Source organism: Aulonocara stuartgranti (assembly GCF_965226115.1).
Source record: "Aulonocara stuartgranti genome assembly, chromosome: 13".
Lineage (NCBI taxonomy): Eukaryota > Metazoa > Chordata > Actinopteri > Cichliformes > Cichlidae > Aulonocara > Aulonocara stuartgranti.
In genome coordinates this window covers 35,567,755-35,591,434 of record NC_138949.1, presented here as the reverse complement: position 1 = coordinate 35,591,434, position 23,680 = coordinate 35,567,755, and the positions used below count along the sequence as shown (strand labels likewise).

The following is a 23,680-nucleotide window of genomic DNA, read 5'->3' as shown; positions in this document are numbered from 1 at the left end:
AGCAGAAGAACGATGCTGTTTACTTTGTATCCACTTCAGTCACGATAAATGAACCGTGGCGCCGATACGGTGAAGACAGCTGCGCGGTTTTTCTTTGCAGATTAATTTTCCATTCAAACACATCCTGTAAGAATTCAATGTGAAGCAACATGAAACACAAAGCCTTCATTTATCCTTTGCTCTTCTGGTGTGCAGCACATTGTATCCTGTAGCAGCTCCACACAGACGGATGACGTTAGCTTAACTGTCACACTGGCTCATCTGATGCTAACAGCTGATGAAGGCAGTGAGGGAGGACACTGGCTGTGTCAGCAGAAACTGGGAGAGCTGGTTTAGAGTTCACAGCTCTAAAAAGAAAGGATGAGGGAGCCTTGTAGTTACATATTTATACTTTTGTTACAGCCGCTAACAGATATGTTTTTGTAGCTCAGATGTTGGCAGCAGGGGACAATGATCCAGGACACACAACAAAGCACCGTCATATAATTTAATGTAAACTCACAGAACCATGGTTGCACAATAAACAGTTTCTGCAGACAGATGTGATTTCTTTAAAATACACTCACTCATGTTTTTGCAAGACAAATCAAAACAGCACAAAAATGTAAATGCAGAGAAGAAGCAAGAAGGTCCAGAGGGCAGAAGAAAGCATCCAGGTCCACGTAACACGGAGAGCAGAGAGCGCTGACCGTCCTTAAAACAAACACCGGTGCCTGTACGTGTTTCTGTACAGTTACTAAATCATGAAATAACATCTTTCTGAGAACATGGTGGCATCATCACGGGTCTCTACAGGAAACCTTTTGCTTTGCTCTCGTTGGGCTTTATTTGATAAAGAAGATATCTTGATATATAACAGCACAATAAATAAGGACTGATTAGGATACACTTACTCTTTACTCAGACACTTTTCATACACGAACACACTACAGTGAATCTAAAGGAGGGGGTATTATTACTGAGACATGGAAACGGCCTGTTAGCAGAACCAGAGCATGGTGACGTGTGCCTCAGTGACGAGCAGACTCTCGGGGGTAAAACTCTGCCAGCGTGCTCTGAGGAATCCTCTTGAGCATCTCCTTGGGGAAGATTCGCAGCAGCTGCCAGCCGATGTCTAAGGTTTCGTACACCGTCCTGTTGTCGTATGGGCCTGACACACAGAGCAGTCACAGTTAGCAAAACACACCAACACATCCAGTGTTACAGCTGCAGTAACCTTACATGTAGCTTTTATCAAAGGTGCAGTTTTTAAAACAGAAACGTGATGCGAACACAATGAAAAAGCCTCTCAGTAAATTCAAATGCATTTATATAGAAACAAATCTCCACAGCAGTCGCCTCCAGGTGCTTTATACTGACGGTATAACAGTAACACAAAGAGCACGTCAGTCACTCGCTGATTAAACACTGACATGAGGAAATCGAACGTGTGGTGCACTCCACGACGAAGTACTCTGGAGAACGTCATACACCTTTTCATCGTGCTCCCATTTTTATTTTAACCCAAGCTCAATTTCTCCAGACCGACTGCTGAAATGATCAGTGAGAGCTGAGTAACCTGCAGCGGTCTCAGCCCCATCACTCACATCTGCAGAGCCGCCTCCATACAAACTGTGACGTGTGTTTCCCACATGCTTTGGATACTGCTGTCGGGATGCACAGGAACATTAGAGTCTATTAGTGTTGAGAAGAGGAATAAGGCTCTGTATTTACCAAGAAGATTATGCCATTTTAACACGTTACTCACTCAAAGAGAAGAAAAGAAGGAACCCTCACAGATCAGTATTTTCCAGGAACAAACGTAACCTCAGACATACAATAAATGCCAAAACAGCTGCAGGTATTCGCAGCAGAGCGCTCTGACAGAAGAAAACAGCCGTAGTTTCATACGTTACATGCTGATTACAGGCTGACCTCACTGCTGTGAGATAATAACTACATATCTGTTGTTTACTAAACAGTAACAATCTTACAAATCATATTCAAAACAAGTAACAGACTGCACTGTGACTGCAGTGCAAACACTGAGCTGAGCTTCACAGCAGGGTCCAATGGACCGCAAGCACAGCTGATCCAACGCACGAGGCTGACAGGTGGTGATCGTAAAGACGAACCACCGTGCAGCATCCGTTTAAGACCTGAAGGAACAGAGGAGCACCTCTGAATGTGTCCCCAAGTGCAGTCACAAAACCCCCCAGCACTACGAGGAAGCTGACACGATGGAGGAGGAGGGCCGAGACACACCTTCAAAATAAAGGCCCCTAAGATGCTTCAAATATGTGGAACTTAAAATAAAAGCTATCAGTTAGTTGTAGCCGTTCAGCGTGCCCCGCTTTCCTCCTTCAGCTCTTCTAACCAACCTTTTTATAAATACTTGAAACTGACAACTGAGGCTATAAACTGAATCTAATAAAGGTGTCAGTGAGGTCGCAGATGAAGGAACGTAGGAGAAAACTATGTGAATAAAATGCTGTAATGAAATGTTGTGTTCTTGTGTTCCTGTTACACAGTGTGATACAAAGCTGCTGTCTGTCGGTGTGCAGATCGCTTTTCTTACCCTGAGCAATAAAGTTCTTCTCAAACTTCTGCAGGAACTCCAGATACAGCAGATCATCCGAGGTGAGCGCCTCTTCTCCCACCACGGCCTTCATGGCCTGGACATCCTTACCGATAGCGTAACAGGCATACTGCAGACACACACACACTCACTGCGTGAACTATTACTGCTGCATACCAACACTGCTGCCCTCACACACATTATTCATGGTGCAACGTGCGAGACGGTTTACCAGCTGGTTTGACACATCGGCGTGGTCCTTCCGGGTCATCCCCTCTCCAATGGCAGACTTCATTAAACGGGACAGAGAGGGCAGCACGTTGATAGGTGGGTAGATCTGAAAGACGTAGGATGAGGTTACAGGTGTTACTGGATATTGTGGAAAAGCACAAAGGGCAGCTGTTCAGCTCCAAATGAGAGAAACAGGCCGGCTCTTTAACAGATCTGGCTCTGTGCTGTGTCCACACTGCAGCGTGGTTTCTTAGGTCAGACCTGTCCAAACAACTCTGACCAAAGTCTGATTTAACTGGGATGAAAAGTCTGTGTGTGGAACAAGATAAGGACAAACTCCTCAGCAAGCTGTGCTCTAACATTCACAGCTCACAGTCCCGTGTGTCCCTGCTGCTGTCCAAAAACACAGCAGCTGAGGTACAGCACGCAGGGAGTCTTTACTGTGAAATGTGCAGGATCATGTAGTTTGGAACACACAGTCTAGCTTTGGTTTACAGCTTCGATCAAAACTTTAGAGGAGACTCATGTCAAACACGTCGCAGGTTGAGGAAAAACCAAACACGTGCAGCACGTGGATCAAAGACTCTCCTTCTGGCAGGTTAGCATTTCCTGTCATACTGACTTTGTCAGACAACATAAAAAAAAAACCCCACAAAACTTTTCCATCCATCCACTTCCGCTGGAGCCTATCCCAGCTGTCAGAGGGCGAGAGGCGGGGTCCACCCTGGACAGGTCGCCAGTCTGTCGCAGGGCCAACACACAGGGACAGACAACCATTCACACTCACACCTAGTGGCAATTTGGATTTTCCAATTAACCTATCCCCACAAGCTGCATGTCTTTGGACGGTGGGAGGAAGCCGGAGTACCCGGAGAGAACCCACGCAAACACGGGGAGAACATGCAAACTCCACACAGAAAGACCTGATGGTGGAATTGAACTCAGGACCTTCTTGCTGTGCGGCAACAGTGCTAACCACCGTGCTGCCCAAAAACCTTTACTTAAAAAAAACAATGTTTCTGTTTGGTCGAGTGTCCATCAAACATGAGCTACATGCGTGCAGTGAGCATGTGCTCTCGGTACACAGACTGATTTCTGCAGTGACAGATGTGACACGGAGGACCTGGGCACAACACGATCGTCTGCAGACATCATCAGTTATCATTATGTTAATATTGTTCTTCAGGTTTTGACCTGTGAGGCCACAGGTTCAAAGCCCGGACCGACACATACCTGTCTGTTGTGCAGCTGTCTGTCCACATACACCTGGCCCTCTGTGATGTATCCAGTCAGATCAGGAATTGGATGAGTGATGTCTGTTCAAAGAGACAAATGCATTTGTTGAACTGGAACACGATGACTATGAAGACGTAGCTGCACCAGCACAGAGAGGCTGTGTTACTCCAGAGCAGGGAGCCCTTTGTAAAAGCCAACACAATCACCCTCCCTGCAGTGCTGTGGGGGGGCGGGTCATGTTCAGACAGGAGCAGGCTCTTCATACATGTTTCCATGGTAACTGACGGCATCAAAAATGTCTACTCATTCCACTTTAGACACCTCCTCCATTAATTCAGTTGCCTCATGGGCAGATTAACTCGTTTAAGGACAGGTGGATGACTGACGACCACACACAGGTAGAGACATGAGGCTTCAGCTCAGAGCTATGGCAGGCGGTGTGCTCTCACCATCGTTGGGCATGGTCAGAATGGGGATCTGGGTGATGGAGCCGTTTCTGCCTTCCACTCTGCCGGCGCGTTCATAGATGGTGGCCAGATCTGTGTACATGTAGCCAGGAAACCCTCGACGCCCGGGTACTTCCTCTCGGGCAGCAGAGACCTAAAGGTGAGGACGAGTTGGGGGAAGCAGACAAAGGCTGTAATGAGACATTCCCTTTATATTTGAATCTCATCTGGGAAAAATGTTCAGGTTGTGTCATTTATTTTGGTCACTGGTACTGGATATAGTCTAGTCTTTACTGGTCTCACTGGCCAGTCCAAACACTTTAGACTTGTTACGACCCGGCTCAAAAGCCGCAACATAAAAAAGGAGACGAATACCAGAGTGTAGGTGAAACGAGGTTTTATCTTAAAATGGACTCTCAGGTTGGCTAAAACGGCTGGTGCCACCGAGGCAAAGACTAGGGAGCTCCCTGGGAAGCTTGCCTCAGGTATGCTTTTATCCACACCTGATTAGGTGTGGCCAATTAGCACCAGCTGAACACACTGAGCAGATTAGAGGCTGCAGAGGGACGCAACAGACTGGTTACAGTTAGCCACAGATCTGCAGTTATTTACCACCCATGGGAGGAAGCTGGAGTAGACAACACAAACTCCAAGGTCTGAAACGTTGATGTGAGGCGACGGTGCTGCTCACCACTGTGACCAAGGTTAGGGAATGATCCCCTCCAAGTCAATATGTTTGGAAAAAGAAACTTTAAAAACTGACAGCTGCTATATGAGTGTTTTCACACCTGACTTAAATTTGGTCTGAAACCAATTCAGAGGTTGGCACAGCATCATTCTGCATCCTCGGGTAAACGGGCTGCAACACAGGATTTGGCATTTAAACTGAAGACATCAAATTATTGTAAGACTCAAAACAAAGACAAACACTAGTTTTTACTTCTGCAGAGTCAAGTGATGCTGACTTTTCCATTTCGGTTACAAAAGAGGCAAAGAGCTGATTGGAAATGCTGCCATTCTGTTGGAGACCCTCTACAAAAATGACCAAAGCAAATCTTTGTTCTAAAAGTTCACCGGATTCAGAGCAAGAGGGAAAGAAAATGGATCCTATTCACCTGTGGATTGAAAGGTTGATGGGCAGTCTCCACGATGCTGAACAGCAGAGTCAATGCAAAATTCAACCTTCACGCTTGTGAATGGAAACAGAAGTTAAATGTTAATGTCCCGGCTCTTTGTACACGCTGAATTACCCATCGAGCTGCCCGAGGCTCAGTTGACTATTGGTGCAGACGTACATGTGCCAAGGTTATGAACAGCAAACACACATGCACCCTTTAAAAACCCACACTGTGCTGTGCCAACATATTGAAACAGCAAACTGTGCAACACAAAAGGATTATTACGGAGACACAAAAGAGTGAGTTGAGAGGACCCGACTCCTCGCAACAAGGAGAAAGGAGGGCAGTGGGTGTGAGGGGAGTGAGGATCGGGGGGGTCCATTTCCTTTTAAAGCCAGACCTACAATAATGAAGTTAAGGTATTTCCTAGTAGACTGAAGGACACATTATCCTCCCTTTCAGCAGGAGCTCACGACTTTAGTGAGTCTATCACCTTTGTGCTGATGTTGCTGAGGTTTTACACTGGGGGGTGTTGACTTTGTGCCAGAGTGCAGCTTGAGAGAGGATTCAGTATTTACCACACACTGCTGAATATGTGGCATACATACATATATGTGCGGCAGAGTGAGAGAGCAGATGGAAAAGCTGCATGTAAACTGAATGTGAAAAGAATAGGACACAATTAAAAACAACTTCTAGGATTTAACACTGAGAAGAAGAACTCGCTGACCACGTTAGCTTCTGCAGATGAGCCTGAAGGGTTATTCAGCTGATTTATATTTACCTGGGATATGGCAGCATCTCAGGTTTCCTGCACAACATTGCTCAGTAAAGCCTCTGTGACAATGGATATATAATCCACCAACACCCATGAAGGTCTGGCCTTTGTTTTCACTCTCAGAGGTACAACGTGCATACAATGACACAGTGAAAAGCCTCTGGCAACAAATATCAGCCATGGAAATGTGAGAACCTAAAGGTTCCCCTTTTTATGCACAGCAGCATGATGACACGAGTTGATGTTGTTGTGGACACTCCAGCGACACAAATGAACCAGCTGACCAATTAACATTAATTTAAACACAAACAGTTGGACGTCTTGCAATGAGGCAGAAGGCCTAATGCAGAGCTGCTCCCTGATCCTGTAAGTGTCACTGTCCACACATCAGCTCTTTGTCTTCTCCGTGCACCTCGGAGGCTGTGCCAGAAAAATGTGTTGCTATCTATGAGTCGACATTGTCCCCATGTAAGCAGCGTTTAAGTGTCCTTTGGTCAGTGTTAGGGAATCTCAGTGGTCACTGTAGGCTAAAGAATCCTCGGCCAAGAGTTGCTCATGAGGTTAAGACTCACGTGAAACACCAAAAAACATTTAAAATGTGGATTCGTCCTACCAGAGTCGTCCAAAGACTCTTCAGGTCAGAATGGTAAATGTAAAATTATCAACCTTTCATAAAGAAGAACCAGTAACCATGACGACTGTGAGCCCGGGCATGAGGAGTCGTTGGATTTGTTTAACACACTTATCTGCATTAAAACAACCAAACCAGCAGTAGAGTTAGTGACCTTAACACGCAGGGCCACCGTTGCCCTGGTGCGCCTAACTTTTTCAACCGCATCGCTGAACACCGCAGTTTTACATGTGGGAAACTGCTGTCCACACAGACAATATTGATTTGTAAAAGATTAACTAACAAGCTTGTGCTTAAAGTGCTTAAAGTGCGTTGGCTCTCTTTGGTGATACTGTAGACAAGTTAAACGTAATCATCACATCGGCTCCTCTGACGACCTGCTTGCCACTGAAAGGCCGTGTTAGAGGGGACACTTGGGCATTTATCGCAGCACATAATGTGTTTCCTGGATACACTGTGCTTTTTCAGATGGCTCCGTGTCAGAGCTGGCTATGAGTTTCAGAAGGATCAGGCCTTAACAAAAAAGTTATCAGTAGTTCTTTCCACCTTTTTACCCACAGCTACATCCACTTCTGTCGGGCCGAGGCTGCTCACTACGGCTGGCATCATCACTGATTTCTGTAATGCACTCGATTCCGATTCATGAGGTCCTGATTCGATTCAATTTGATTTAGCCTCAGACAGTCAGAAATATTATAATTTGATGGTTTATCAGCATTGATACATGTGAGCCTTCATCAGAGGTGTGAGCATCACAGCAGAGGCCTTTGTGTCAAAGTAACTGAGGATAAAACAGAAAAACATGAAGGGGATTTTCCTGTTTTCTATAGCAGATCAACTTTAAAATATTCTGCAATATTGCATAGTTTTAAGAAGTTTACATTTCTTCAGTATTGAACAGCAGAAATGAGGCTTTCTCGTCCGAGCGGCCGACAGCGCTGTAAACAACGGTAGACTGGAGGGTGATAAACGAATGAATGATGCAGGAAACAGAGATTTGAGACGGGAAACTGTTCTCGAAGCACAGAGAGAGCTGTGCAGGAAGTGTGATTTTATTGTGCTGGTAGCAAAGCAGCAGAAGTCAGAGGGGATTCATGACGACATTTATCAAATGTGGAGCGTAGTTTGGATCTTCTTTTGCTGCTGCTTCAGTGAATTTTGGTTGGAGAGAGATAAAACCTGCAGCTCAGAATCGAGTGCAAAAAAGACGGAAACACAAAGCGCCGACGCATCAGAGTCAGCGAGCTGTCGGCTTTCGGCCCGACGCCGTGTCCGTGTGAGAAAGCTGATTGTGATGCGTCGGGTCCGCTCTGTGTTTACGTTTTTTTCAAAACCTTGAACAGCTGGTCACACCAAAGATTTTTTTTAGTCGCATCATTGAAAAATATGGTCGCACTCTAGAGCCCTGAATACAGAGCATTAGATTAAAACGTTGTGACTCACTGGGATTTGGCTTTTACACCGATGTTATTTTGACAAACAACACCTAAACATTAGCTGAGCCAAAGACAGTAAAGGCAGTCGTACCTCTCTCAGAGCTTCAGCGTAGGAGCTCATGTCGGTGAGGATGACCAGGACGTGTTTCTCACACTGGTAGGCCAGGTACTCTGCCGTCGTCAGCGCCAGGCGGGGAGTGATGATACGCTCGATGCTAGTTAGCCGCAAGAGAAAAGTCAAGATCTTTAGTAGCTCTCAGTCCACGAGACAAACAATTACGAGTAACACACACAGCAGCCCACATGTACAACATCAGCCAGACTACTGCTGGAGATCATTTCTTACGTGGGGTCGTTGGCCAAGTTGAGGAAAAGGCAGACATTGTCCATAGAGCCATTTTCTTCAAAGTCAGACTTGAAGAAACGAGCCGTTTCCATGTTGACCTGAAACAGATGCCATAAGCATTTCAGAAATCATCTCTGGAACATTAGTGGCTTCACAAACTGTGAGGTGTCCTGGAGAGATGCAAGAACGTCTGAAGGCATGAAGGTACTGAAAAGGCAGCAAAGAGCAGGAGCGAGCCATTCTGTCACGAAGGGAACGTGATGTTTGTAAAACTCCTCATAAAGACTTACAGTTGACGTCATTAATATAAACACGTTCATCATCCTCCTTCCTTCAGTTTCAACTCAGAAATGGAAATTCGATCACTGTTCCATGTGGAAGGTTCACAACATTAGTACCAGGCGAGTAGTTCAGTGTCAGCAACGCACACAGCTACACAGACATGTTATTTACCATACAGCACATGTGACTGATGGCTGCGAGAACCACATTCAACCACTGGTCAAAGTTCCTCAATGGACTTGATGTTATACTGTTAGACACGATGAGCAGTGCCAGAGCCGCGACCTCAGGCACAGTCTGACCAAAACAATCAGAAACACACGACGTCCCCCGGCGGGCCGCGCCCAGGACGTCACGTCCCCCGGCGGGCCGCGCCCAGGACGTCCAGAACTTGGACATATATGTTTGACTTACACCTGCAGTCGTATTGAACAGCGATGGATGGTGAAGGACAGGAAAGGATGATGTGGCGTTTTCCTCTCTGAACTCACAGAATCCAAGTTTGCACTGTGGTGACTGCAGATACTTTATTACATTGTAAGTCTTTTTGAAATGTAAGTCTGTAACTGTAAGAGACTGTAAGTCTCTGGCTAACACTGCCAAATTGCACTTGAAAGCCTCCTCCAGCCTGTGCCGGGCTGCGCTGTCATATCCTCCATGTGTAGCTTTTCCACCACTCTGGCTGCTCCAGCTCATCGTGATCCCTTTGCTTGCAGAGCACGTCAGCACTTCCCCGTGGTCAGACGTCGTTGTTCAGCAGGATGTCCACGTGGTCCAGTAACAGGCCTGACAGTGGTTTAAACCTGCAGCCATGACTTTGGTCACAATCTGAATGACAACATTCATGCTCAGGGAAAGTTTGGTGCAGGCTGTAGTGAAACATCAGCGATGCTCTGCTCAGTGACGTCTGCAGTGAAGCTACAAAGCCTATCAGCAGCCACCCACACCACAACCCCACACCTGTGTTTGGTCTGTCAGTGGGATCCTTTCTGTGGCCCAGCAGCGCTCACAGCAGAACACTGTGATTCGTACACCTTTGGACTCATCACAGCCGCTGGTGACGTTTCTGCTATTTTCATGTTTCTGTCTGTTACAGTCTTTGCAGAGAGAGACACGTCTCTCATTTGTCAAGTCTGACAAAGACATATTCTGAATTCTTTTACTCTCCTGCTGTTAACGGCTTCCTGGGCCTGACTATTTCCTGAGCAGCCAACAAACCAGCACACGTAGTTGAATTTCAGCCCTCCAGTCTTCTGAATCAGGTGTTTTCCACATTTTTCAACAAAGGCTTTGTGTTTGTGCTGGGAATGTTCTGCAACACAAACTTGTTGTTGTTTGTCGTTTAGCACACTGGCAGTGAAAACAAATCAATCTGCACACGTGGCATTAAAGGCTTTTTCAGAAGCTTTGCTTGGATTCATCCATGGTGAAAATCACACGCAGGCGTCACACATCAGCAGTTAGCACACATAGTTTGAGTGTTTCATTTTAATGTTACAAAATCACCATAACCTCATAAATTTACAGACATTTAAAAAAGTAACACACCAAGATAAGAATAATTCCTGATTTTTAAACGTGACAGCGAGCAGAATCCCGGTCGCCGACCCCGCGTTAGGATGACAACCTGAGGAAGAGTTTCAGTTGAAGGTGTGACGTTCAGCACACCGTTTCAGCTTGATTCACTCTGATGCTGTGATGGTGCACACTGTGTGCTAAAAATGCATATCCAAGCACTGCCTTCACTGCTTATCCACAGTCGTCACACACCAACCACCGTGGGATGTGAACTGTGCAAGGTGAAAGGATGAAGGATTACATTTAGCAAGTGAAGCAAGTGTGTGTGTGTGTGTGTGTGTGTGTGTGTGTGTGTGTGTGTGTGTGTGTGTGTGTGTGTGTGTGTGTGTGTGTTCGTTCGTTCGTTCCTTGGAGGTCAAGCCATCACAATTGAGCATTACAACAGATGGAAGGAGCAGCTGAGGAACACAGAACTTGATACGGGAGGCTGACGGCGGCCTTTGAATTACTAAGCTGTCTACATGGCTGGGGGCTATGCTCAGAGGTGCAGAAATAACAAGAGGGACTTAAAGGTTAAATCACCTGGTGAATAAAGGACAACATGCAGGGCGGGAGGAGGGAACAAGGTGTCACATCAAGGTTAAGAGGGGGATTAGAGCCACAGATGGGCTGGGAAGAGTTTGAAAAGCTGAATGCTGCAATTTGTCTGCTTACCCCCATGGCTGCGAAGACAATGGCAAAGTTGTCTGCACTATAGTCCATCACATCCTTGGACTTCTGCACCAGGCCAGCCTGACGACAGATTTGGGCAGCAATCTGAAAGCACCAATAAGAAACAGAGTCAGACACACAGACGGATGGACAGAAGGGCTAACAGTCGACAAAAGGCTCTCAAAGAACATGTAAGCTAGAGTCAAATCCATACGAAAGCGTCACCTGAGGCTCAAAATGATCACGTGCTATTTACAGACTATAGCTGCTGTTATTAATGAAGAGACAATCACCTAGGAAACTACAGCCACTCACACTGTGACTGAGCGGCTGCAGCTGCCTCTCCATCAGGACTCAGTCTCATTACCGTTTCATATCTGACATTCAATCCCTACATAAACCACCACATTACATATAAGACTGCAGAGACGCTGTGTCGCTGTAGTGAATGTGTGACATGATCACGGCCCTGACCTCTCTGTGCACCTTGAATTCAGCCACAGGGTGGCTGAAGGGAAAAGGCCTACATGGATGAGCTCTGTCACGTGTGCTTGATGACACAATGACACCAAACAGACCATAATTAGGTGGAGAACACGTTGTGCGTTTGTTTGGGCACTTCTGCAGCACGTTAATCATGTAAAATGATCCAGTTATGCACAGCTGATCCTTTTGTGGGCACAGTGGAAACAAATGTTGGAACATATTTCCAAAAGTACGTGCTGACAGATTTAAAAAAAAAAAAATAGCACCTGTGCGTTTGTGGTCACATGATTCATTCGCTCGCTCTAGCACTGCTTTGCTTTGAACTGTAACACTTTGATCTGTTCTACAATAATAAAGGTTTTAAATATCACATAAATTGCCATAAGCAGCAGCTGCTCTTTATGTTTTAAATAATGCACAGCGACAGGGCATCTGGCTGTAGGTGCTGTGGATGCTGTAGGTGCTGTGGATGCTGTGGGTGCTGTGGATGCTGTAGGTGCTGTGGATGCTGTGGGTGCTGTGGATGCTGTTGTAAGTGCCCTACCTGTTTAGCAGCATGGCTCTGAATGATGGGTTTGTTTGGTGAAAACAGAGCTTATAAGTCCACAGAGCAGAAATTAGGCTGGTGATCAAATCCTAACAATAAAGCTGGTGCTCTTGAGCTGAACACACTGAACCTGACCCAGCTTTATACAGCGAGGGATATTTGGGGATGTAGTACATTTGTGAAGTGTCTGAACATGAACACACTACAACTGAGTCATGAATTTCCACTGTGAGGCACAAAAACTTCCAAAAAGGAAACAAAACAGCTGTCATGTGACACAGAAGGACCACAGCTACCACTCGTGAATCATCCCACTCACTCATGTTAAACATTTCCACTGAAAGACTTCCACAAAATTGGACCTCAACATATCCCAAAGCATGTAGCTTAAACCGCTGAGCGAGCAAAAGGTTTTTGGTGTATTCAAAGCAGCTGTGAGTTCTTGGTATGATACAACAGTTTGGTAAAAGCATGACCTCCCAGAGTACAGGGATGAAATAAGTTGAGTTTAAAGCTGCGAGTTAAAGAGACAAAGGTTCAAAAGGACAGACTAAAGATGAGGGCTGATCACCAGCAGCCTGAGGCCAATTGTTTTTATCTTGTTTTATCAGTAATGTAATAAATAATCGTTACATTTGTAACAAATGTAACGATAATGTAATACACAAGCTGTCCACGTCTGAACTCTGACATGAGTGAGGATGAGGAGGACGTATCCATTACTCTCATCTCTAAAGAGAAGAAAACACAAAGTGCTGCTTCTGTTTCATCCATCCATCCATTCGCTTCCGCTTATCCTTTTCAGGGTCGCGGGGGGCGCTGGAGCCTATCCCAGCTGTCATAGGGCGAGAGGCGGGGTACACCCTGGACAGGTCGCCAGTCTGTCGCAGGGCCAACACACAGGGACAGACAACCATTCGCACTCTCATTCATTCGCACATTCACACCTAGTGACAATCTGGATTATCCAATTAACCTATCCCCACAAGCTGCATGTCTTTGGACGGTGGGAGGAAGCCGGAGTACCCGGAGAGAACCCACGCAAACACGGGGAGAACATGCAAACTCCACACAGAAAGACCCCGGCCTGATGGTGGAATTGAACTCAGGACCTTCTTGCTGTGCGGCAACAGTGCTAACCACCGTGCCACTGCTTCTGTTTGTTTTTAAGTAAATTCTACTTTATCTCCTGTCCTCAGCCTTTACACATGAACACCTAAATAAATACCTAAATAAAAAAGTATGTAAGTGGCTGTAAATGTATCTGTAATATCTGTCCACTCCATGATAAACCATCCATCACTGTATATAAATGGTGCTCTCCCATTAGTACCGCATTCTTTTTCTGTATGCGGGAAGTGGGACATAAACTCCCTGGTGTCGGTTGGGTTTTTCTAATTGTTGTTATTTGGACCACAGAGCATGTATTAGGTGGGTGGATAGCACTACTTTAACCTCCTCTGGTCTCTGGTGATCTGGCAAACTAAGGAGCAGACTGTCCGAACCATATCTGGTCTTTAAGTGAGGACGTGATGAACCACACTACTCTGAATTTATTATGGCTGTTGTGTTTTAATGTTTTAATACTTTGAATCTTGTTCTATTTAATCTGAACAAGCCCCTAAAACAGGCAATGATCACTGGCCTCTCTCAGTTTTTATTACCACTGTTCATTTTAAAGATCAGTTTTTAAACCCATACGATGTACAGTGGGGCAAAAAAGTATTTAGTCAGCCACCGATTGTGCAAGTTCCCCCACCTAAAATGATGACAGAGGTCAGTAATTTGCACCAGAGGTACACTTCAACTGTGAGAGACAGAATGTGAAAAAAAAAAAAATCCATGAATCCACATGGTAGGATTTGTAAAGAATTTATTCGTAAATCAGGGTGGAAAATAAGTATTTGGTCAATAACAAAAATACAACTCAATACTTTGTAACATAACCTTTGTTGGCAATAACAGAGGTCAAACGTTTACTATAGGTCTTTACCAGGTTTGCACACACAGTAGCTGGTATTTTGGCCCATTCCTCCATGCAGATCTTCTCGAGAGCAGTGATGTTTTGGGGCTGTCGCCGAGCAACACGGACTTTCAACTCCCGCCACAGATTTTCTATGGGGTTGAGGTCTGGAGACTGGCTAGGCCACTCCAGGACTTTCAAATGCTTCTTACGGAGCCACTCCTTTGTTGCCCGGGCGGTGTGTTTTGGATCATTGTCATGTTGGAAGACCCAGCCTCGTTTCATCTTCAAAGTTCTCACTGATGGAAGGAGGTTTTGGCTCAAAATCTCACGATACATGGCCCCATTCATTCTGTCCTTAACACGGATCAGTCGTCCTGTCCCCTTGGCAGAAAAACAGCCCCATAGCATGATGTTTCCACCCCCATGCTTCACAGTAGGTATGGTGTTCTTGGGATGCAACTCAGTATTCTTCTTCCTCCAAACACGACGAGTTGAGTTTATACCAAAAAGTTCTACTTTGGTTTCATCTGACCACATGACATTCTCCCAATCCTCTGCTGTATCATCCATGTGCTCTCTGGCAAACTTCAGACGGGCCTGGACATGCACTGGCTTCAGCAGCGGAACACGTCTGGCACTGCGGGATTTGATTCCCTGCCGTTGTAGTGTGTTACTGATGGTGACCTTTGTTACTTTGGTCCCAGCTCTCTGCAGGTCATTCACCAGGTCCCCCCGTGTGGTTCTGGGATCTTTGCTCACCGTTCTCATGATCATTTTGACCCCACGGGATGAGATCTTGCGTGGAGCCCCAGATCGAGGGAGATTATCAGTGGTCTTGTATGTCTTCCATTTTCTGATGATTGCTCCCACAGTTGATTTTTTCACACCAAGCTGCTTGCCTATTGTAGATTCACTCTTCCCAGTCTGGTGCAGGTCTACAATACTTTTCCTGGTGTCCTTCGAAAGCTCTTTGGTCTCGGCCATGGCGGAGTTTGGAGTCTGACTGTTTGAGGCTGTGGACAGGTGTCTTTTATACAGATGATGAGTTCAAACAGGTGCCATTCATACAGGTAACGAGTGGGGGACAGAAAAGCTTCTTACAGAAGACGTTACAGGTCTGTGAGAGCCAGAGATTTTCCTTGTTTGAGGTGACCAAATACTTATTTTCCACCCTGATTTACGAATAAATTCTTTACAAATCCTACCATGTGGATTCATGGATTTTTTTTTTCACATTCTGTCTCTCACAGTTGAAGTGTACCTCTGGTGCAAATTACTGACCTCTGTCATCATTTTAAGTGGGGGAACTTGCACAATCGGTGGCTGACTAAATACTTTTTTGCCCCACTGTAGCAATGGCAATAAAACTGAGAATGGTACTGCTGGACTAATATTTTTGTTACTAATTTGTCTCTCATTCATTTTTCCCTTAAAAGTTCAGAATCAGAAGAATCAGAATCAGAAGGGTTTTATTGCCAAATGTTGAGCAGGTTTACAACATTAGGAAACATTAGGAAATTGCTGCGTTAGCGTTAGCGTTCATCCTCCAGCTTCACTATGCTAATGTTATGCTAACATAGCTGTGTCGCTAGCGATCAAGTAGCACATCATTATATAAGATAAGATAACCTTTATTAGTCCCACACGTGGGAAATTTGTTATATATACACTGGTATACATATATACCAGCTAGCCCAACTTCAGTAACCCTACAAACGTCACTGCTGTTTAGTTTTCTGTCTTCATTTATGCTGGAAGTGATAGCAGAGCTGTACGTTTGAATTTATTCACAAATCTCTCAGTCAAACATGCTACATCATGTTTAGGTAGAAGCTAGCGAGCTAACTTCCTGCTAACTTCTAACTCTGTTAAATGTAATAAATCCTGTTTTCAAGGATGCCTGGATGTTAAACTTAATTGTTACACCTGGTAAAGCAGCAACACTGATCATTTTATTACAGATGAAAGAATTCAGACAGTTTTTAACTCTCAGTGATGCCGCAGTGTTCGTTTGACTTTGGGACCTGAAGGGACGGAGTTTAGGACCCAGAAACAGATAATGATGTCAGACTTACAAACCGGACAGAGACACATTACTTTTGTGTTTTACTCCATGCACTTCTTCCTTGTCAAAATCTGCTTGCAATACCAAATGAACACAGGAAGTAATGCAATAGGTTTAATGAAGTTATTCTTGTTGCAACAGACTACATGCAGTGGGAAGGGTCACCTCATTTTCAGTCTTCTGCCTAAACTGACACTGACTCGAGTGGCATCATGTGAAGATGCTATCCGAGTTCACTCTGAAGCCACTACAGAGACACCAAACACTACATGAACATAATGCTAAACACACTTATATCAGCTAATACTCAGGTATGCTCTGGTGTTTACGATGGGGATTGATTCTCAATAAAGATAAAAGGAGATATTCAGCACTTCCAGTGGTACCTAGTGGCCCAGCATTTTACCAGCATTGAGACTTCTTGGTGTTGTCACTAAAGAAATAAAATGGTATGCTGATCTCACCTCATTGTGGGGCAACCCAGCGGCAGAGAAGATGGGGATCTTCTGTCCTCGAGCAATGCTATTCATGCCATCAATGGCTGAGATGCCAGTCTGGATCATCTCCTCAGGGTAGATACGGCACTGAGGGTTGATGGGCTGACCTGAGAGACAGAAACACGTATTCAGCTGGACACAAAGGAAGCAATAGCACACTTCACTGTTCATCATACAGGTCAGTCCCACAGACTTGACCAGACAAAACACGCAACAGAAAAAACGTAGTAAGAAAATGGTGATAGAAAGTAAAAGGCTGTGCAACTGCTTAAATGGAAAGTGAGATTATTAATTTGATGTGAACAATCAGAAGCAATTATATCGTGTTATTGTGGAAGCTAACTTACACTGTACATTCATGTGCTCCAATAAAACTCTGCTGAGCATAGTTTACATTCTAGTTACAGTGACTACATACTGAGTCAATGAAAATATTTCCTATTACAGTTTCAACACGCTCTTCTGAGCTGCAGTAATTAAATAATAGTGCAAGGACAACAGCTACATTAGACAAATGACTGTTAGGAATTCTGCCAATTAAGCCGTTGCTTGCTTACTATATGATCAAAGGGTAACTGCACTTATAGAGCACTTTCCCAGTCCTACCGCCTGCTTAAAGTCAAATGCAGACGTCTTACACAGGTCAGTATCTGGCACAGAAAACATCTGACAGGCCTTTCAATTAGTGGATAACCTGGTCTACCGCCATGAGCAATGGGGGGTGCAGAGAATTAGTCACAACTCATTAGTGACTTTGAAAGGGGTTAACCAAGGATGTGCACAGAGACCTGCTCTCAGGAACTCTCACTCATGTGGTTCACCGGCACTAATCTATCAATATTTCACAACAGCATGTCAAACCGTGTAGCTGCCACAGGATTAGCGCCACTGTGGCCCTGTAGTGTGACCACGAGCTGCAGCACGGCGCTAAGTATAAACCATTAAGAGAAGCAGCGGTTAGGTGTTGTCCTGTTGACCGGGGTTAGGGTTAATCTTATCAAGCTCCTATGGATGCAGACTGATCACATGACATGCAAAGAGTGACCATCATATCCATCCAACCTATGGAAGACTGTTCCAGAAGAAAGGACTTAAATACTTCCAGATCACTTTATAAAAGGACCCATGGCTGTGATTACTGAAGTATCATCTACTGTTTCTACCTTTTACAACAGCATTAATATTCAATGCACTGTGTGGATAAAGTATTGATGGTAAATGTAGGATTGTAGGACCCCAAACGTTTGACTGGTTGGGTTTATTGTAGCGGTATGGGAAAAATCTATAGCATAGTGATATTTGGGAATACTGGCTCAACACACGGACACAGAGTATCGATATTTTATTACATACATGTAAATACTCTGGGAATTTCATGAACACGATGGCTCATCTTATGCACCAACCTGACATAACGTTAGCCGAGCCAACTTTAAATGGCTCAGCCAAAACAGCCATGAAAACTGGCACACATGGGTGAGCTGAGAGGTTGATAAGACTAAAGCTCAGAGGAGACCGGCCCCAAACTTTGGAACAGTCGGCCTCCTCATATCAGGATCTCTCCAACACTCGACATCCTTAAAACCCATCTGAAGCACAGCTTTGCTCACTAGCTTTGGTTTTGTTCTTCGTCTGTGTTACTTTTTACTGTGTACAGCACTTTAATCAACCTGTGTTGTTTGTACATGTGCTCATAAATAAATTGATTGATTGCAGAATGAGAGCAGACTGGCATTTATTGTTGTGTACTCAACATTTGAACATTTACTTGCTATTCCGCGAGTAGCAGAATGCTAGGATAATTTCCTAAACTTCAAAATAAAAACATTTCCTGTTAAAGTCAAAGGAGCTTGCAAAGAAAAGCGTCCTCATCCGAGAAGCTTCTTCAGTTCTAAGGTCAAATGGTGGAGAGTCCCAGATATAAACCTAGTGGGAGTTTCCCCCCACAGAGTGACAAAAGGACCCCCTGATGATCCTCTAATCGCCTGAGCCAAGGTGTAAAACTGGGCGTGGGTCCCAATCAGCCAGAGTTTCGGGTGTGTTCATTGTGAAACCTGGCCCCACCCTATCATGTGATTTCCTGAGGTCAGATGGCCCAGGATGTGAGTGGGTGTTAAGGCGTCTGGGAAGGGATCTCAAAACTGGATTATAGATGGCAGAGAGTTGGTGTCGTAAACCCCCATTTACGTTTGGTTTACGTAAAACATTTCATTTCTCACAAATGAAGCTAAAGTTCTTGAAATGTTTATTTGTTAAGGAGACAAAATGTACTCAGGCTGAAGAAAACAGTTTAACACTATTAAAAAGGACACTTAACTGTATTAGCAAAAAATGAATGAGTAAAAAAAATTATTAATGTTATTGTGGTATTTCACTCATGTTCACACCTGGGACAGTAAAACAGTACAGAATACACTGCTGAGTGAGCTTTGGTCAATATTATTATTATTATTATTATTATTATTATTATTATTATTATTATTATTATTATTATTAATAATAATAATAAAACCCTAACAATAACTATCTGGTGATTTTTTAGGACATTGTACCTAAATGAAGTTTCCGTTTATGACACTGCATTCTTATATGACTTAGCAGCAGGAAAGTAAGAGGCTAACATACCCATGATGTCCAAGTAATCTTCAGCCAGAACAGTCGGCCCGCGATCGATAGGTTTGCCTGAACCATTGAACACACGACCTATAAAAGGAAATATTTTGGTAAGGAGGCATTTAGACATTACATCATTGCTTAATGAGATGAGACCTGCAAGCACATTCTGTCTACTTTGTGCTACTTTACTTTGACAAGTGCCAGCAATTATAAACTCGTGTTAGTGATGACAGAAACAAAGAAAACAAAGAAAAAGCATCTCTACTTTTTGCTTCCATTCAAATGTATGTAACCTTGTGTTGTACTGAGTCACAGTGATTGAGATTCAAGAACATTAAAATAAAAGCTTTGATTAAATTATTTGATTTTACAGTTTATTTAGAAATTAGCGTAACAAGGAAAAAAGCTGACTACATTAATTCAGCGTGCTATAGCATTTTAATCATTAAATCACGTTGATCATACCTAGCATGTCCTCTGACACCGGGGTACGCAAGATATCACCAGTGAATTCACATGCTGTCTTCTTGGCATCAATACCTGATGTTCCCTCAAACACCTGCAGAAACACAGAAAGGTAGCAAAGACATCCTCAGCATGTCTAGTTACATGTTTACTGATAGTGATTATCAGGGTTGTCAAAAAAATGAATTCATTAACAAATCCCTCAATGCTTACATATTAATCAATATAAGAATTAATATGGAACTCATTTGCAATACAGACACCAACAGTGCTGCCTTTGCTCCCGTCAGCTGACGCGTGACTTCACATGGCAAAGCTGCAGACAGTCCGGCACTGAGCTCCTCCCCTCACTAACAATTACAGACACTACACAGTAGTCTCTGAGGGTTGATACATGGTTCAAATAAGCTGCTGCTACATGCTGAAATGTTCAGGATTATGCATTAGGTTAACATTAATCTTAGCCTGGTGCTATTAGAGAATGATAAGATTAGAATTAATGAGAAATTCCACATGTTCTGGACCCTCGGGTAAAGGCAGGGGGTGAGCTGTCAACTGATCACCACCTGGTAGTGAGTTGGATCAGGTGGCAGGGGAGGATGCCAGACAGTGCACCCTCAGCATACGTTTGGGGGCACTGGGAATGCCTGGCAGAGGCCCCGGTTCGTGAAATCTTCAACTCACACCTCTGGCAGAGCTTCAACAGCAGTCTGAGGGAGACTGGGGACATTGAGTCCGAATGGACCATGTTCAGCATCTCCACTGCCGAAGCCACTGCACTGAGCTGCGGCCGCAAGGTGGTTGGTGCCTGTAGTGGTGGTAATCCCTGAACCAAATGGTGGACACCGGAGACGAAGGGAGCCGCCAGGCTGAAGGAGGAGGCCTACCGAGCTTGGTTAGCCTGTGGGACTTCGGAGGCAGCTGATAGGTACCCGAGTTCACGGAACGCGGCTCGGGTAGTAGCTGAGGCAAAAACTCGGGTGTGGAGGGGTTCGGAGAGGCCATGGAAAAAGACTTTTGGACTGCCTCGAAGAGATTCTGGCAAACCGTCAAGCAACTCAGGAGGGGAAAGCGGTGCTCTACCTGCACTGTGTATAGTGGGGGGGAAGCTGCTGACTTCGACTAGAAACATTGTCAGCGGTGGAAGGAATACTTCGAGGACCTCCTTAATCCCACTGGAACGTGGAGGCAGCAGAGTCTGGGGACGAGGGGGACAGCTCTAGGTGTGAGGTCACTGAGACAGTTAAACAGAACTCCTGGGGTGGATGAGGTCTGCCCTGAGCTCCTGAAGGCTCTGGATGCTGTAGGGCTGTCTTGGTTGACACGCCTCTGCAATGTTGCTTGGAGATCAGGGACGGTACCTCTGGATGGGCAGACCGGGATGGTGGTTCCTATCTTTAAGAAGCTGGACCGGAGGGTGTGTTCCAACTACAGGGGGATCACACTACTCAGCCTCCCTGGGTGCAGGAAGGGAGAGTCCGCCCGTTAGTCAAACTTTCGATACAGGAAGAACAATGCGGTTTTTTGTCCTGTCGTGGAACACTTGACCAGCTCTTTATCCTCTCAAGGATACTTGAGGGTGCATGGGAGTTTTCCCAACCAGTTTACATGTGTTTTGTAGACTTGGAGAAGGCATTCGACCGTGTCCCTCGGGGTGTCCTGTGGGAGGTGCTTTGGGAGTAAGGGGTGTCTGGCCCATTGCTACGGGCCATTCAATCCTTCTACAACCGTTGCAAGACCTTGGTCCGCATAGCTGGCAATAAGTTGGACTTGTTCCCGGTGTGTGATGACTCTGCCCGGCTGCACTTTGTGACCCATTCTGTTTGTAATTTTTATAGATGGAAGTTATGGGGGTAGCCAAGTAGTCAAAGGCCTTCCACTAGGGTGGTCTCAGAATCTCATCTCTGCTTTTAGCGGATTATGTGATTCTGTTGGCTTGATCAGCTGATGGCCTCCAGCTTGCATTGGAAGTATGAGTATGAAGCTGTGGGAATGAGATTCAGCACCTCCAATCCATAATATGGATTGACTCAGGCTCAGGGATGAGTTCCCTTTAAACTTAAATTGTTTAGGAATCCCAGTCTACAACTAATACAATATAAAATACTACATAGAGTGCACTATACAGTCAATGGATGTTCAAGATGGGCTTCTAACAGCTGCTCACATAGTCAAGGCAATACACCTGACAATTACAACCCAGGGGCTGTGGTCATGACCTGGATGGAATGCTGGTGGCTCTTGGGTGGTGTTTTTCTGGCACCTGCGTGCAGCACAGCTGGGGGAGGGTCTGTGTCGGCAGACATAGGTTACCGACTTGGTAACCCTAGCTGTCCCTGCGTAGCTCTGGGGTAGACTTGGGGATTTGGGGTTCTGGGAGTGCTTCTTTACATCCCCGTTCTCTGTTTGCAGTCTGGGGTGGGGGGCCGGGAATTCAACTCAGTTTTATCTATATAGCGCCAAATCACAACAACAGTCGCCTCAAGGCGTGTTATATTGTAAGATAGACCCTACAATAATAGATACAGAGGAAAAACCCAACAATCATATGAGCAAGCACTTTGGCAACAGTGGGAAGGAAAAACTCCCTTTTAACAGGAAGAAACCTCCGGCAGACCCAGGCTCAGGGAGGGGCGGGGCCATGTGCTGCGACCTCGCCACACTCCTTGCTGGTGTCCGATGCCACAACCCGTCGGTGCGTTGGTGGTTCTTGGTGTCCGGGGCTCGGGCGTGTACTGGCTCGTTCCTGGCGGCTGGTTGGCGGCTCCTGGCGCCTGTGGCTCAGACGGGCCCCTTCAGGGGTGTGTGAGGCCCTCAGATCTCTGGCCTCTAAGCCTGGGGTTCAGACCACCCTGGCATAGCCGGCTACCAGTGGAGTCTGCAGGCACGTTGCCGCAGCCCCCTGTAGCTTCTGCCCTGTGGCTGCTGGGTGACCCCCCCCCCCCCCCGTCTGCGGCTCTCCTCGGCTCTTTTCTAGGTGGGTGCTGCGGCTGCCCCTCTGGTGGTCCTCCTGGGGCTCTCGTGCTCTGGAGGGCCTCTAGATGTCTGGGACTTGGATCTACTCCATGCCTGCTTAATGTCATTGGGGGCAGGGCTATGGCTCCCCACACCTACTATTAGACAGTTACGTGGAGAAACCTTGTAAACTCCTTGGCTGCTGCCTCTAAACATATGGTTCGTTGTCGGTTTTGTGTGCTGCTCAGTAACATTCAATATTTATTATTTAGTGTTACTTATGCTTATCTAGGTTGTCGCTGTGGTTTTCCTACAGCGTTGTTCCCTTTTTGCTTGTTCTTTTCCCCAGCAGGTGATCGAGCGGGTTTGTGTGTCTTTTCTCTCGTCTCTCTTGCCCTCCGTTTTTCTTTCCCTCTCCTTTTGTTCAGCCTCTTCCCAACTTCTCTTTTCTTCGTCTTTTCCTCTCCTATCCCCCGGTCCTGTCTGTTTCTATTGTTAAAAATGTGAAAGTAAAAAATAAATAAATAATAAAGGTGAAATGAAATATGACAATCAAGTGGACCAGTACAGCGAAGTCGTAATGGTCTACTTAGGAAAATAAATCTGTTGGGCATGTTTCTTGGCCTTCAGACAATAATTCTGATTGCTACAGTGCCGGACAGCGAAGGCAATAGATGAATAAATAAATGCAAATACTACAAAAATGGATAGGAATGCTCACTTTAGGCAAACAGTGCTGGTTTATGAGAGTCACTGTTTGGGTTAGGGTTAAATATGCACAGCCTTTGTTTTA

The 23,680-nt window shown here is 45.3% G+C and overlaps 1 protein-coding gene across 1 annotated transcript in view; it reads right to left on the bottom strand.

Moving 5' to 3' along the window:
• Window positions 1-473: 473 nt before the first annotated feature.
• Window positions 474-23,680, bottom strand: part of atp6v1ba (ATPase, H+ transporting, lysosomal, V1 subunit B, member a) — a 42,501-nt gene continuing 19,294 nt past the window's right edge. Inside the window, exons 4-14 of the mRNA XM_082558408.1 lie at window positions 19,933-20,026; window positions 19,477-19,554; window positions 16,819-16,958; window positions 11,294-11,395; window positions 8,780-8,877; window positions 8,525-8,648; window positions 4,474-4,624; window positions 4,022-4,104; window positions 2,790-2,894; window positions 2,558-2,687; window positions 474-1,150 (exon numbers count right to left, since the gene is read on the bottom strand). Coding sequence (XP_082414534.1) covers window positions 1,011-1,150; window positions 2,558-2,687; window positions 2,790-2,894; window positions 4,022-4,104; window positions 4,474-4,624; window positions 8,525-8,648; window positions 8,780-8,877; window positions 11,294-11,395; window positions 16,819-16,958; window positions 19,477-19,554; window positions 19,933-20,026 — 1,245 coding nt within the window. The 3' untranslated portion in view covers window positions 474-1,010. The remainder of the gene's footprint in view (window positions 1,151-2,557; window positions 2,688-2,789; window positions 2,895-4,021; window positions 4,105-4,473; window positions 4,625-8,524; window positions 8,649-8,779; window positions 8,878-11,293; window positions 11,396-16,818; window positions 16,959-19,476; window positions 19,555-19,932; window positions 20,027-23,680) is intronic.